Source organism: Microcaecilia unicolor, chromosome 4, assembly GCF_901765095.1.
Source record: "Microcaecilia unicolor chromosome 4, aMicUni1.1, whole genome shotgun sequence".
Taxonomy (NCBI): Eukaryota; Metazoa; Chordata; class Amphibia; order Gymnophiona; family Siphonopidae; genus Microcaecilia; species Microcaecilia unicolor.
In genome coordinates this window covers 359,110,683-359,125,888 of record NC_044034.1, presented here as the reverse complement: position 1 = coordinate 359,125,888, position 15,206 = coordinate 359,110,683, and the positions used below count along the sequence as shown (strand labels likewise).

General features: G+C 47.6%; 1 protein-coding gene across 1 annotated transcript in view; it reads left to right on the top strand.

The window, feature by feature from the left end:
• The window catches only part of TXLNG (taxilin gamma), a 62,120-nt gene extending 54,995 nt beyond the window's left edge, over positions 1-7,125 (top strand). Inside the window, exon 10 of the mRNA XM_030199697.1 lies at positions 6,771-7,125. Coding sequence (XP_030055557.1) covers positions 6,771-7,112 — 342 coding nt within the window. The 3' untranslated portion in view covers positions 7,113-7,125. The remainder of the gene's footprint in view (positions 1-6,770) is intronic.
• The last annotated feature ends 8,081 nt before the right edge of the window (positions 7,126-15,206 follow it).

Here is a 15,206-nt window from a genome sequence, read left to right as displayed (position 1 = left end):
TCATCTGTACTTGTCCCATCAGACAGTTGACTGGGTACTGTTCCACACATTCATTATCCTTTCCATAAATAAGTATTTCCTTACCGTGTTTCCACGAAAATAAGACACTGTCTTATATTTATTTTTTCCTCCCCAAAACGCGCTAGGTCTTATTTTCGGGGGGATGTCTTATTTTCTGGGAAACATCGGTCGCCCGCCCCCCCTCGGTCGCTCCCAGAACTAACCTGAAGCTCCTTTCACCTTCGCAAGTTCGGATTCGGATTCGAAGCAGCAGGGCAGACCTCTCCTTCCTTCCGTGTCCCGCCCTCGCCTGACGTGACGTAACGTAACGTCAGGCGAGGGCGGGACATGGAAGGAAGGAGAGGTCTGCGCTGCTGCTTCGACTCCGAACTTGCGAAGATGAAAGGCGCTTCAGGTTAGTTCCGGGAGCGACGGAGGGTGGGGGGGGGGGGGGGGGGGGCAACCTCGGGTGGCTCTCGGCGGCCGTGCTTAAAATAAAGTTTGGTAGGTCTTACTTTTGGGGGGATGTCTTATATTTTAAATTTGCAGGAAAACCCCGGTAGGTCTTATTTTCAGGGTAGGTCCTATTTTCGGGGAAACACGGTAGTTTATTCCTCAGTCTCTGCCCTCTCTAATCGTCTACTTATGAGCTCTCGTTCCAGAACTGCTTTCCTGTTGAAAGAGGCATACAAAAATGTTAAAAAGAACCAGATCTAGGACCGACTGTTACGGCACACCACCTGCAACGCTCCTTTCCTTAAATTGAGCTCCATTTACCACTCCCTTTTGTTCACTTTCACTCACCCAATTTCTAGCCCAGTCAATCACTGCCTTGGCCAGTAAGGGGTGATAGTATCATAGTTCCCTAGTATTGTTTGAGTTTCAGCATAGTCTTCTCTATGAGAGGTATTGGAGGATATGCATACAGAAGTCCCTCCCCCCTCAATGTAGGAGAAAGGCATCCAACGCTAGTCTGCCATGTGACCTGAGCCTGGAACAGAACTGGGGGACTTTGTTGTTGAGATGTGTGGCAAAATGATCCACCGAGGGCATGCCCCACTCTCAGAAGATTTTGTGGGCTACGTCCATGTTGAGAGACCACTCACACAATTGCAAAACCCTGCTCAGTCTGTCCACTGAGGCAGTTGTCCTTTCCTGGTAGGTGTGTGGCTCGGAGGACCATTTTATGAAGGAGGGCCCACTGCTTCCTGACACAAAGGGTAGGATCCCGTACCCCCTCTGCTTATTTACATAAAACATTGCAACCTGAGGAGGTGGAATTTGGAATGGTCCAAATTGTCCACCAGAGAAGGGCGTACGTCAGCTCTGGTGTATTCTGGAGGATATCCGCTAGATTCCCAGAGACGAGTGTTGATAAGGCCTCTGCTCTCACTTGTGGAAGAAAAGCACAAGCCTTCAATACATCAAGCAGGACTCCTATGTACTTCAATCAGTGGACCAGGAGAAGGTGGGACTTGGGGTACTTTATGACGAACCCCGTAACTCCCAACACCTGAATAGTTAGGCGCATTGACTCTGATGCTCCATCCTGCGAAGTGCTCTTGACCACTCAATTGTCCAGATAGGGAAACACATATACTCCTATTCTGCGCAAATATGCCGCAACTACCGCGAAACACTTGGTAAATACCCTGGGAACTGACAAAGACCAAATGGTAGAATGCAGTACTGGTGTTTCCCTGTGTAGAATCGGAGATACTTCCTATGACTGCAAAATATTGAAATGTGGGTATAGGCATCTTTTAAGTCCAGAGAGCTTAGTCAGTTGTGTTCCTGAATCATGGTGAGAAGGGTGCCCATGGAAATCATCCTGAACTTTTCTTTGACCAGAAACTTGTTCAGGGCCCTTAGGTCTAGGATGGGATGAAATCCCTACACCTTTTTTGGGCACAAGGAAGTACGTGGAATAGAATCTATTCCCTTCTTTCCCTAGTGGTACATATTCGACCGCATTGAGGGCGAGATTTCTTCTGCAAATATCTGTTTGTGCTGAGAGTTGTTGAACGATGCTCTTGGTGGGCAATTTGATAGTCTTTGATGCCAATGCAGGGCATAACTGAGACATACTATTCGAAGAACCCACCAGTTGGAGGTTACAAGGAGCCACCTATCATGTTAAAAATTCAGCCTCCCCCTGCCAGTATGCCGTCCAGAACAGTTAATTTGAGTGCAGCTGTGCTCCCCTGGAGCCAGTGAAAAGGCTTGTCCCTTGCTTCAACGGGGAGCTGGCTAGGACTTCTGTGGGTGGGACTGGTGAGGCCTAGAATGCTGAGCAGAGTGGGAAGGCAGCAGAAACCTTACACCTCTGAAAGTAGTAGGATTGCTTCCAGGCCCACCGGAAAATCTCCATGAGGAAGAGGTTGCAGCTAGAGGGTGCCGAGACAGGGTTTTGATGGCATCAGTGTGTTAACCTCTTCTACCTTATCTCCAAATGGATTGCCACCTCGGCATGGGATGTCTGCCAGCCTTCCATGAATTGCTGGTTCCGGGTCAGAGACACGTAGCCGTTAAGAGTCTGCGCATTCCTACACCTTTGGCAGAGAGTCTGGATGCTATGACAGAAGAATCGTATGCGCCCCTGACCAGATACTTTCTGCAGTCCAGCTACTTACTGGTGAAGCTGTGCAGCCTGCCCCTGTGGGAGAGAATCCGCAAGACTGAGTGTACTGCAAATAAAGGCTCATATAGCAACATGACAGCAGATAAGGGTCAAATGACCCATTCAGTCTGCCCTTCCTCAGTACCACTAACTCTTATTTTATTTATTTACTAGTATAAAAGGCCCGTTTCAGGCAGAAAGGAAATGGGCGCTAGCAAGGTTCCCCCCCCCCCCCCCAGGTCCAGGCTGAGGCCCGTCCCTCCCGGTCCGAGTTCCAGATCCCACCTCCCTCCCTCTGAGTTCCTGACCTGTGCCTTCCTCCCTCCGATTTCCTGCCTCCCCCCCCCCGTCGCGACCGTCTAGAGCCCCCCTTCCCGCCGGCAAACCTCCCCAGCCGCCGTCGCGTACCTGTGCTGGCAGGGGACCTCAACCCCCGCCAGCCGAAGTCTCCTTTTGTCAGCCGGACGGCTTGAATGAGGACCCACGTTGGAATCAGTTTGTGCTCGTGCGTCTGATGCACGCACACAAACAGATTCCATGGCGTAATGCATCATGACATCAGCTAGGCTTTGGAGACCCAAAGTTACGGACACAGGCAGCCAGGTTTTCGAACTTTGGAGGTGAGAATTATTATATAGGATTTGTTACATTTGTATCCCACATTTTCCCACCTATTTGTAGGCTCAATGTGGCTTACATAGTACCGGAGAGGTGTTTGCAGACTCCGGTGTAAACAAATACAAAGTGATATTGTGGTATGATAAAGTTCATGTGGCACAGAACTCTCCCTTTTCCTAAGGGATCCCATGTGCCTGTCCTATGCTTTGTTAAATTTTGACACAGTCTTCATCTTCACGACCTCCAGCTGGAGGCCATTCCACGCAACCACCACCGTTTCTGTGAAAGAGCTGGTAGGACTGGATGCAAACAATGTGCATCGAGCCCTGGAAAACTTTCCTCCCAAGCAAGTCTAATATCCAGAACCTAACTACCTGGGGGCCATTCCACGCACCCGCCACCCTTTACGTGAAAAGAGTATTTTCTTAGAGCTGGTAGGACTGGATTCGAGCATTGAGCCCTGGAAAAGTTTTCTCCCAAACAAGTCTAATATCCGAGCCTGTCTACCTGGGGGAGCAAGGCATGAGTCCTGGAGATCCTACCTCGTTTGAGGGCGGATTCAACCACCAGAGAGTGGTGAGGCAGTTGGGCTTTCTCGAATCCGGGAGCCTTCTGGATATGGTACTGCATAGCCACCTTCTTAGGTGTGACCTGCACTTACAGGAGAGATTCCAAGTTCGTCAGTTGCATCCTTAAGGATAGGGTGCAAAGGTACTGTGACCCTTCCTTTGGAGGAGATTCATAGTCCAGAACAGTCAACATCTCTGCCCTGGGCTTTTCCTCCATCTCTAACATAAATGGGATGGCAGAAGCCATCTCCCTGGCAAAACCAGTGAAAGAGAGGCTCTCAAGTGGAGATGTAGGTCTTTCTTGAGGTCGGGAGGGATCAGAAGGTACACCATAAAACTCTGAGAAGTTATGAGGGTCCTTTTCAGAGTCCCATGAATGGTCCTCACCATATTCAGACTGGACTGTGAGTCTGTGCTTGCCTTGACTCAGTGGAACCTTGTCCATGCCCCGAAGAGCTCTGAGGTACAGCCCTACACCCTTCCCCAACGTTGAGAGCGGTACTGTATGTGTTGACATCTACACCCTTTGAGGTGCCAGTGTCGAGGATCCCTGCCACAGGGGTTTTAATAGTGATTCCATAATTTACTTACAGAAGTTAGACTAACTGGTCTGTAGTTCCCAGTCCTCTCTTACTTGTTTTTGAAGAGGAACCACATCTGTCTATATCTCCAGGCCTCTAGGACCTTTTCTAATTCTAAAGGTGTGTTGAAAAGTCAGACAGTGAGGTGGCCAGAATTTCCCTAATATTCCTGGATGTAACTCATCTGGCCCCATTGCTTAGTTTATCTTGTTAGCTCTCCTTGAGCACAGTCTTTTGAAAATCATTTGAGGTCTCCCTCATTTCCATTCCTATTTATGTCCATTTCCTGGTGTCCTGCTCCTGATCCTTCCCCTGAACACTGAGCAGATGTTTGTTGAGCTGTCTGCTTTTTCCTTATCAGCCTCTTCATATTCCTCCCCTCTGCCTTTTTGTCTTGCAGTGCAGCTTTTTCACTTTTGCCTGTAGGTTGTCATTTACCATTTCGGCTGTTTCCTTCTGTTTGTACCTTTGCTGTCCTATTTTCCCAGCTTCTCAAACTTTTCCAGATATTGTTGCCTGTCCTCCCCTTTCTGTGATCTCTTGCGGTTGAAGAAAGCCAACCTTTTTTCCCACCTTATCTTTTCAGCTATTTTAGAAAACCATAATAACCTCTTTTTCCTCTTAGCTTTATTAACTAACCACACAAAAAAAATGTTTATCCTTTGTTTTGTTTCTTGCTGTTCTGCTCGCCCCCAGATGGTTCCCATCCAGTTAATAATCCCTAGAGGTACTCCCCCATCTTGACAAAGTTAGATTTCCTGAAGTCTAGGGTCCTCGTTTGATACTGAACCCCACACCATCCTGTGCTAACTGGATCCCAGATGATCTCCTAGTACAATATCTGAAACATTCCCTGATTGTAAGAACCGGGTCCAGTATAGTTCCCCTCCATAATGGTTCCATTACCAGTAGCCCGAATAATTTTTCCCTGCAGAGAATTCAGGCCCTCTCTGCTTCTGAATAGTCCATTGGGCATCCATTGCAAATCAATCAACAAAAACTCAGATAATCTGCTTGGATAGTTCAATTCATGTTCATTTGCCCAACATCTTGCTAGGTATGATTTTTCATGTTGAGATTAAAGGGACCCCCCCCCCCCAACTGATTCTTGGTTCATATAAAAGTGGCAACATTACAATCCTAATTTAAGGGTAAGCACAAGAATCAAGAATGTGTTTATCTGCTAACCTGAAGACTATTCCTTTCTCTGAGATTCATGTATACCACTCTGAGAGGTTGACCTCTCCAAGACCAGGTAGAGGTTTTTGCCTGAATAGAAAAGGGAAACCCCATTATCAGTAGATCTGTAGTTAAGGAACAGGCATTCCGGGAATGTTACTATTAGGTTGCAGAAGCCAAACATCAGCGTAGCTGGCTTTAAGGGTAATTGTTCTGAGATGCTTCCCAAAGGAGTACGTTGGTAAAACAGCATGTTTGTTTGTTTTTTTCTTTGTTTAAATAAAGTTTTTATCCATAGTTTGAGGTTAGATTGCAGCGAAAACTCATAGATCCCTCTCCATCCCATTGCCGTTTGGACTAGAGATGTGCACAGAGATGGGGAAACCTGCGTAAATCTGCAGGTATCTGGGGTGTTGACAAAACAGTCATTAATACTGCAGGGATGAGAGGGGACAGATAATGTCCCCATGCACACCTCAACTCAAACTTGAAACACCAGCACCTCAGCTAAAAAAAAAAAAAAAATCTTGCATATCTAACAAAGTAATGCCTATTGTTAGATTTTTAACAAATTATAGGATGCATATTTTATGTTTTGTCTGAATTTACAAGATCTTTTAAACGTGGGTTGTTTATGCGGATGGGAAGAAAACTGTGAGGATGGTGAGGGGATGGAGATAATTGACTGGGGATGGTGAGAGGACGATAGCAATATGATGGGGATGGAAGAATTGACCGGGGACCAGCTTATGGCCTCGTGCACGGCTCTAGTTTGGATCCTTTCTGCAAAAACTGTGTGCTTTAGGGTTGGAGAACTCCTAAAGAGTGTGATACCTGGAACTAGCCCCATTGTAGCACATTTTGCTGTAGAATTTCTTTCAGCACAGCTAATTTTCTGAGTACTTCTATAATTTTATATGGTGGAAAGCTTTAATGAAAAGGAGAATTTCAGCAGTTTTGAAGACTGTGCATTGAAGTGAACAATAACCATGCAGGTGCATATTTTGGGTAATTTGGTCACTTTTAAGGTATTTTGTAATGAGGACTTTTGAATTCTCTCCACTAACCCTGCAGCGTTGTCTGTTCCAGACAGGAATATGGCAGCGTTTTGCCCAGCTCCTTAAGGTGGCAAGTTCGTTCTGTTCAGGACTTTAACAAAGTCGTGTCTGGTTTTCTGATTTTTCTCCCCCCTCCCCCAACTAGAAAACTCTCCGTGATAAAGAACACAAAGCGCTGCAGATAAAACTGGAGCGTCTGGAGAAACTTTGCCGGGCACTTCAGACGGAGAGGAACGAGCTGAACAAGAAAGTGGAGGTGCTGAAGGATCAGAAGTCATTACGGGAAGAGGAGGAAGGTCCTGTGGCGGGAGCAGGGGTGCTGCTGTCGCTCGCTAGTACCGATTGCCCCGATGAGCTGGGGATCCCTGTTGCAGACAGACAGCAGGAGCTCCAGTGTGACACTGAGGCTGCCACGGTCAGTGACAGCGGCATCCTGGAGACGAGCTCAGTGGGACCCATCCTCGCTTCCGCCAATTCTCTTCACTGAAGTGCAAGCGCTGTATGAGAAAAGATATATATATATATATATATATATATATATATATATATATATATATATTTGTATACATTTTCTCCTTGTTGGTGGTAATTATTGATTTTTGTGGTGAAATATTTCTTACTTTTTCTACCATATCTGTATTTTCTTAGAACTACTGGATTAGTGTGGTACTGGAAGCTTCCTTGTAGCTTGGGATAGTCAGGTCTATATTCTCCTCCTCCCCCCCTTCCCCCCCCCCCCCCCCCCAAACAACAGTTCTTAGACCAGCTCTCTTTTTTTTTTTCTTTTTTTTTTTTTACTTTCGTCTTTTTCAGAAAGGACTATGTCTCCCTCCCCGGCACATATTTTATCCTATGTCGGATAAGGCATGTCATGCACATTTAATGTTTCAGCGACTCATGACTGGAATCAAATGTAAACCAGGACTGTTTTCCTCAGCATACTGTGTCACTTGTTTCTGTGAATTAACGTTTGTTTTAGTTAACCTGAAGATTCCAGAAATAATGCGTATCAGCTACTGGCCAGTAGGAAGCTGAAAATCTCCACTAAAACTGACCTACAGTAAAGGTCCCAGAAGCCTGTCAACAGGACACTTAACAGGGTTTGAAGTATTTTTGTCTTTTGATGTTTGAAAAAATTTGCGCTTTGAACTCCGTGCATTTTATTTTGGAGAAGGAAAACAGGGTGTACAAGAGACTCGCATATTTCTCAGGGTTGTAATTGTGTGTGAAATTACAACTGTATTTAAGTTCTTGTCAGATGTAGCCCTCAAACCCATGCCCCCACCACGCACCCTACTGTGGGTCACGAGTAGGGGTGCGAAGTGCCATGAATGTAACTGGAGGGAGAGGCTAATTGACAGGATTCTTGCTTCATTCTTCTGGAGCCCGGCAAAGCTTATTTTTGTGTCTGATGGAGTATGCTAATTGTCTTATTCATGTTATAGCACTTAACACTGTAAAAAGAAAATTTTATGCTGTACTGTGCTTCATCCTTCAATTTTTAAAGGTAGGAGTACTAAATAGCTCTTGCCCCTGGGGCTTAGTGGCCCTCCAGGGTGCCAGCTGTCTACCTGTAAAGTAAGTATTCCTAAAGGGTAAGTTTATAAAGCATCTTCCATGTGTATAACATGTTTTACATGTGGAAAATGACTCTTACAAAAGCTGTTTTTGGTTAGACCCCTGTAGTATCAGATCCACCAAGATAGTGGCCACTTATATACGATTTGTGCAAAGGTATAGTGTGAGCCGAGCTGCAGTGGGTTTGCACTCATTTACAGCTCTTTCAGAGCAGGTTTAAATTTATAATGGTTGAAGGTAGGTGCCCTGTTGTTAAATTGCCCCCATAAAATACCAACTTTTAAATCCTCCTGTGAGGAGGATTTTGTGGGCTAAGAGGTCAGATTTGGGATGGGTGGGACCGGAAGATCCAACATTATTGTGTTAAGCAGGGAGCGGTGGGGGAGCCTAGAACTTATCTGTTTGAGCCATTTTTGCTGGATTGGTTAGTGAGAGAAAATCTAATGTGCAGAGCATGGCAGCGCTGTGGTTACCTTATCTTTCACACACAACTGGCCTTAATGTTAGTACTGCTATGCTGGATTAGCAGTGTTTGAATATAGCCCTACATTTGAGAGGGACTGAAGCACTGCTTGGCTCCTGCAGCCTCAGACTGGAGAGCAAGTCACAGATGCAACGACCACTGGTGAGAATAGAACAGGACTGGGATGGTGTTTGCATGCCCTTTCAGTGCTGGTGCAGGCTGCTCAGTTACCTGGTGTCCATTAGCTCTGAGCTTGGAGCCAAAGCTGATAGATAAGAATATAACATAGTAATATAGTAGATGATGGCAGAAAAAGACCTGCACGGTCCATCCAGTCTGCCCAACAAGACAAACTCATATGTGCTACTTTTTGTGTATATCTTACCTTGATTTGTAACTGTCATTTTCAGGGCACAGACCCTACAAGTCTGCCCAGCACTATCCCCGCCTCCCACCACCGGCTCTGGCACAGACCGTGTAAGTCTACCCAGCACTATCCTCGCCTCCCAACCAACAGTCCCGCCTCCCACCACTGGCTCTGGCACAGACCGTATAAGTCTGCCCAGCACTATCCCCGCCTCCCAACCACCAGCCCCGCCTCCCACCACCGGCTCTGGCACAGACCGTGTAAGTCTACCCAGCACTATCCTCGCCTCCCAACCAACAGTCCCGCCTCCCACCACTGGCTCTGGCACAGACCGTATAAGTCTGCCCAGCACTATCCCCGCCTCCCAACCACCAGCCCCGCCTCCCACCACCAGCTCTTCCACCCAATCTCGGCTAAGCTCCTGAGGATCCATTTCTTCTGAACAGGATTCCTTTATCTTCTATTCAGCAGTGCAAGCATGGGCCTAGCCAGCAACATCCAAACGGCCCTGGTCCAAGAAATATATTCTGTGGGGCAGGGAGCGGGAACGCAGGCAAAGTAACCCAGTCTAAGAGTAGTCAGAAAGCCCTCAGGCTCAGTTATTCAGCAGAAACCTGGCTGCATATTTCTTTATTCAGCTGCCTCAAGAGCCACATGCCAAACATCACCAATATGATGCAGTGCCAACGGACTTTTAAAAAGGGCCTTACCAATTCACAACAAAAGAACAGACTTGATAAAAGTAGACATAATTAAACTGTGCCTAACTGAAGTGTACATACATGTATTAGAAAAAAAATAGGCAGGTCAACAAACTACGATTTTCAAAAGTGTCATAGTAAACAATTCGACCACCTTGACCATGTTATACATAAATCAGCGCACATACTTGTCCCAATAATTAATCATTAGTGCTTCTAGACTGGTCTTAATGTTCAAGAAGGTCAGGTTTACAAAGAGTAGTTTTCAAATTTATGCACATACTTGTAACATAAGAGATGATTTCAGATAAAGACCTGTACAGTCCATCCAGATGCCCAACAAGATAAACTCATTCCATAAGATATGATGTGATATGTATACCTGATCTTGATTTGTCCTTTGCCATTTTCAGGGCATAGACCATAGAAGTCTGCATGGCACAGTCCTTGTTTTAAAACTTCTGAAGTTGTCATCGAAGCCCCTGAAAAGCTTCACTCTCCAGCTCATCCACTTCTATTCAGCCACGATCAGGGCACAGACTGTAGAAGTCTGCCTGGCCCTGTCCTTGTTCTAAAACTTCAAAAGTTGTCATTGAAGACCCACTTCAACCCAGCCAAGTCTTTTCAGCCACAATCGGGGCACAGACCATCGATGTCTGCCCTGCACTGGCTTTGCTTCCCAACTACTGGTGTTGCCACCTAATCTCTGCTAAACTTCTTTGGATCCATTCCTTTTAAACAGCATTCCTTTGCCACGCATTTTTGAATTCTGTTACCATTGTCATCACTCTGTGGGAGGGCATTCCAGGCATCTACCACCTTCTCAGAACAAAGCTTCATGGTACAAAGAAAGAAATGGTATTTTTTTTTCCTGTGACATGTATTTAAAAAAAAAAAATTTCTTTCCAAGAAATTGAACACCTTTTTATTATTACATTTTATTTGCCTTTGTTAAATTCCTCCTCCCCCCCTCCCCCCCACAAATCATCCAACATTATGGGATAGCAGGACATCTACAAGGAATAAAAAATACTGAGCTAAATGTATTTCTTCGAGGATAAGCAGGCTGCTTGTTCTCACATGTGGATCAATGTCCGCGTCGGCCCGGGAACCGGCATTTTTGCAAGCAAAATATTTAAAAAAATCTTGCCAGAGTCTTCTGGTGCAGCGCACACCGCGCATGCGCGGCCGATTTCTTGTCCGTCGCATGAGGTTTAGGTGCACTCGAGCTTTTTCCCCACTCCTCTCAGGCCCGGGAAAGAGTATTTCATTTTGAGGCTTTTGCCTTTTTTTCTTTTCTTTTTAGTATTTACCGTTAAAAAAAAAAAAACTTTCCCCTGGGACCGACCTTTGTCGGACCCGGCCCTGAGGAGACGTGAGGATTCCACGTCTTCCTCATCAGTACCAAGGAGTCTCGATGACGGGCGTCAAGCGAAGGCAAGCACCATCATCGTTCTCCTTCGACCCACAGTGCTGAGAGCTCCAGGGCATCGAGGGATTCGGCACCCGAGAAGTGTCGGCGCCGAGAGGATCGCTCTCCCTCTATTCAGGAGGTATTGATGCGTCGGTCTAGCAGCCCAGTACCAGCTCCCGAGCCTCGACAGATTCTGCCACCGTCTCTTTTACCAACCCCGCAGCCTTGTCCGATGGCGGCTCTTGACAAGCGCATTAGGGCCCTGCTTCCAGAGCTTCTGGAGGGGTTACTGCGCCAGTCTGCTTCGGTTTCGGGGGTGCTTGCACTTTCCATACGTCTGCTGCAGCGGTATCTGGCCCTTCGCCTGTGGTGAGGTTCCCGACCTCGGTGTCGCCTGCCACCCAGGTCGACTTCCCTTCGACGTCGGTGGAGGAAGCTTCACCGGGAGTCCAGGCAGGCGTCGACTTCTCTGCACCGCCATTGAGGACGTCGTTCCTCGGCGTCGAGGTAGGCTCAGTTTCGGACTGCTCTGAGAGATGTCTTGTCCGACACTGAAGATGAGCGTTCGTGGGAAGGAGAGGAGGATCCCACTACTTTTCTTCTGATGTGTCCTATGGGATTCCTTCTGAACCTTCTCCTCCACAAGAAAGGAGACTTTCTCCACTGGAGAGCCTATCCTTTACCTCCTTTGGGAAATGGCTGTGGGTATTCCCTTCCCTGTGGAGGTTGAGGATGAGCCCAGGGCTAAGATGCTCAAGGTCCTGGATTATCTTTCACCTAGAGTGGCTGCAACGGCTCCTCTGCATAATGTACTGAAGGAAGTCCTTATGCAAAACTGGTCGTTCCCTCTGTCTAATCCCGTGATCCGGAAAAGAACTGAATCCCAATATCGGATCCACAGAGAGCCTGGATTGATGAAGTCTCAGCTACCTCACAATTCTATGGTGGTGGACTCCATTCTCAAAAGCACCGAGTACTAGGGACTATGCCTCTGCGCCCCCAGGCAGAGAATCTAGATCCTTGGACTCTTTTGGGAGAAGGGCGTATCAGGCCCCTATGCTCGCTGCCAAAATCCAGACATACCAGTTCTTCACGAGCATCCACTTGCGGAACTCGGTGAGGCAGCTGTTTAGCTTGGTTCATGCACTCCATCTGGAGCAGGCCGAGCATTTTCGCCAGGTGGTCAGGCAGCAGAAGGCGTGTCGCAAATTCCTGGCCAGGTATGTTCGACACTTTTGATGTAACATCCAGAATTGCTGCCCAAGGTATAGTGATGCGCAGACTCTCATGGCTGTGTGTCTCTGACCTGGATCATTTGGCCCAGCAGCGGATGGCAGATGCTCCTTGCCAGGGGGATAACCTTTTTGGTGAGAAAGTAGAGGATCTGGTTGACCAGCTCAAGAAGCACAATGATGCTATGGAATCTCTCTCCCGACGGGCATCTTCTGCTACTACCTCCTCATCTAGGAGGTTTTTTGGAGGGAAGAGGAGTGCTCCCGATACCTTCCTAGGTGTAGGTACACTCCTGCTTCTCGGCAGCCAGTTCAGGCTCAGTCCCAGCATGCTCGTTCTCGTCAACAGCATGTGCCTAAGGCCTCTGTGGCTCCCCAGCAAAAGCAAGGGACGGGCTTTTGACTGGCTCCAGTTCAGCATAGCCTCAGTCAAAGTGTCCGTGCTGGACGACTTGCCGGTCGGGGGGAGGTTGGTATTTTTTCACCAAAGGTGGCCTCTCATAACCGAGCGGTGGGTTCTTCAAATAGTCTGGTCAGGATACACCCTCAATCTAGAATCCAAACCTCCAAATTGTCCTCTGGGAGCTCATTCTTACAGTTCCCAGCACAACCAGGTACTTGTAGAGGAACTCTCCACCTGTCTGAAGGCCCAAGCAGTCGAACCCATTCCACCAGGGGAAGAAGGGCTGGGATTCTATTCCAGGTACTTCCTTGTGCAAAAGAAAACAGGGGCGATGCGTCCCATCCTAGACCTAAGAGCCCTGAACAAATATCTTGTCTGAGAAAAGTTCAGGATGGTTTCCCTGGGCCCCCTTCTCATGATTCATGAAAATGATTGGCTATGTTCTCTGGACTTAAAAGGATACTTTCAGCTCACAGGAAGTATCTTTGATTTCGGCTGGGAACACAGCACTTTCAGTACCGTGTACTGCCTTTTGGCTTGGTGTCTGCGCCCAGAGTGTTTACCAAATGCCTAGTTGTAGTCGCAGCGTCACTATGCAGATTGGGAGTGCATGTGTTTCCTTATCTCGACGACTGGCTGGTGAAGAGCACCTCGAAGGAGGGTTGCTCTGGAGTCCATTCAAATGACTATTCGGGTGCTAGAGCTACTAGGGTTCGTCATAAATGATCCCAAGTCCCATCTCACCCCGGTCCAGGCATTGGAATTCATTGGAGCCCTGTTGAACACTCAGCTCGAGCTTATCTTCCCGAGATAAGGGCGGACAATCTTCTGTCCCTGGTGTTCATGGTTCGAGCGTCTCACCAGGTCACGGCTCAGCAGATGTTGAGACTTCTGGGGCACATGGCCTCCACAGTTCATGTCACGCCCATGGCACGTCTACATATGAGATAAGCTTAATGAACCCTAGCTTCCCAGTGGTTTCAAGCTGCGGGGGATCTAGAGGATGTCATCCATCTGTCCACCGGTTTTCAGAATTCGATCCAATTTGACCATGGGACGATCATTCCAAGTTCCTCTGCCACGAAAAGTGCTGACGACAGATGCATCTCTCCTAGGGGAGGGGGGAGCTCATGTAGATGGGCTGCACACTCAGAGAGCCTGGTCCTTTCAGGAAAGAGGTCTGCAGATCAACCTCCTGGAATTAAGAATGATCTGGAATGCTCTAAAGGCTTTCAGAGATCTGCTGTCTAACCAAATCATTTTAATTCAGACAATCATGTTGCCATGTATTACACCAACAAGCAGGGGGGCACCGAATCTCACACTCTGTGTCAGGAAGCCGTCCAGATGTGGCTTTGGGCTCGCCGTCACGGCATGTTCCTCCAAGCCACTTATCTGGCAGGCGTAAACAACAGTCTGGCCGACAGATTGAGCAGGATAATGCAACCTCACGAGTGGTCTCTGAATATGGACGTAGTCCGCAAGATATTCCGAGCATGGGGCACCCCCTCGATGGATCTTTTTGCCACTCAGATCAATCACAAGGTCCCTCAGTTCTGTTCCAGGCTTCAGGCCCACGACAGACTAGCGTCAGATGCCTTTCTCCTGCACTGGGGGACAGGCCGCTTGTATGCGTATCCTTCCATACCTCAATTAGGGAAGACTTTACTGAAACTCAAACAAGACTGCGGAACAATGATCCTGATTGCACCCTTCTGGCCGCATCAGATTTGGTTCCCTCTTCTTCTGGAGTTGTCCGAAGAACCGTGGAAATTGGAGTGTTTTCCAACCCTTATCACTCAGAACGAGGGGTCGCTTCTACATCCCAACCTTCAGTCTCTGGCTCTCACAGCCTGGATGTTGAGAGCTTAGAATTCGCCTCTTTGGGTCTTTCAAAGGGTGTCTCCCCAGTCTTGCTTCCAGGAAGGATTCCACGAAGAGGTGTTACTCTTTCAAGTGGAGGAGGTTTGCCGTCTGGTGTGAAAGCAAGGCCCTAAATCCTCTTTCTTGTCCTACACAGACCCTGCTTGAATATCTTCTACACTTGTCAGAGTCTGGTCTGAAGACCAACTCCATAAGAGTTTACCTTAGTGTGATTAGTGCTTATCGCCATGTAGAGGGTAAGCCTATCTCTGGACAGCCTTTAGTTGTTTGCTTCATGAGAGGTTTGCTTTTGTCAAAGCTCCCTGTCAAACCTCTACCAGTGTCATGGGATCTCAATGTTGTTCTCACCCAGCTGAGGAAAGCTCCTTTTGAACCACGGAATTCCTGCCATCTGAAGTACTTGACCTGGAAGGTCGTTTTCTTGGTGGCTGTTAGTTCAGCTCGTAGAGTCAGTGAGCTTCAGGCCTTGGTAGTGCATGCACCTTATATCAAGTTCCATCACAACAGAGTAGTCCTCCACACGCACCCTAAGTTCCTGC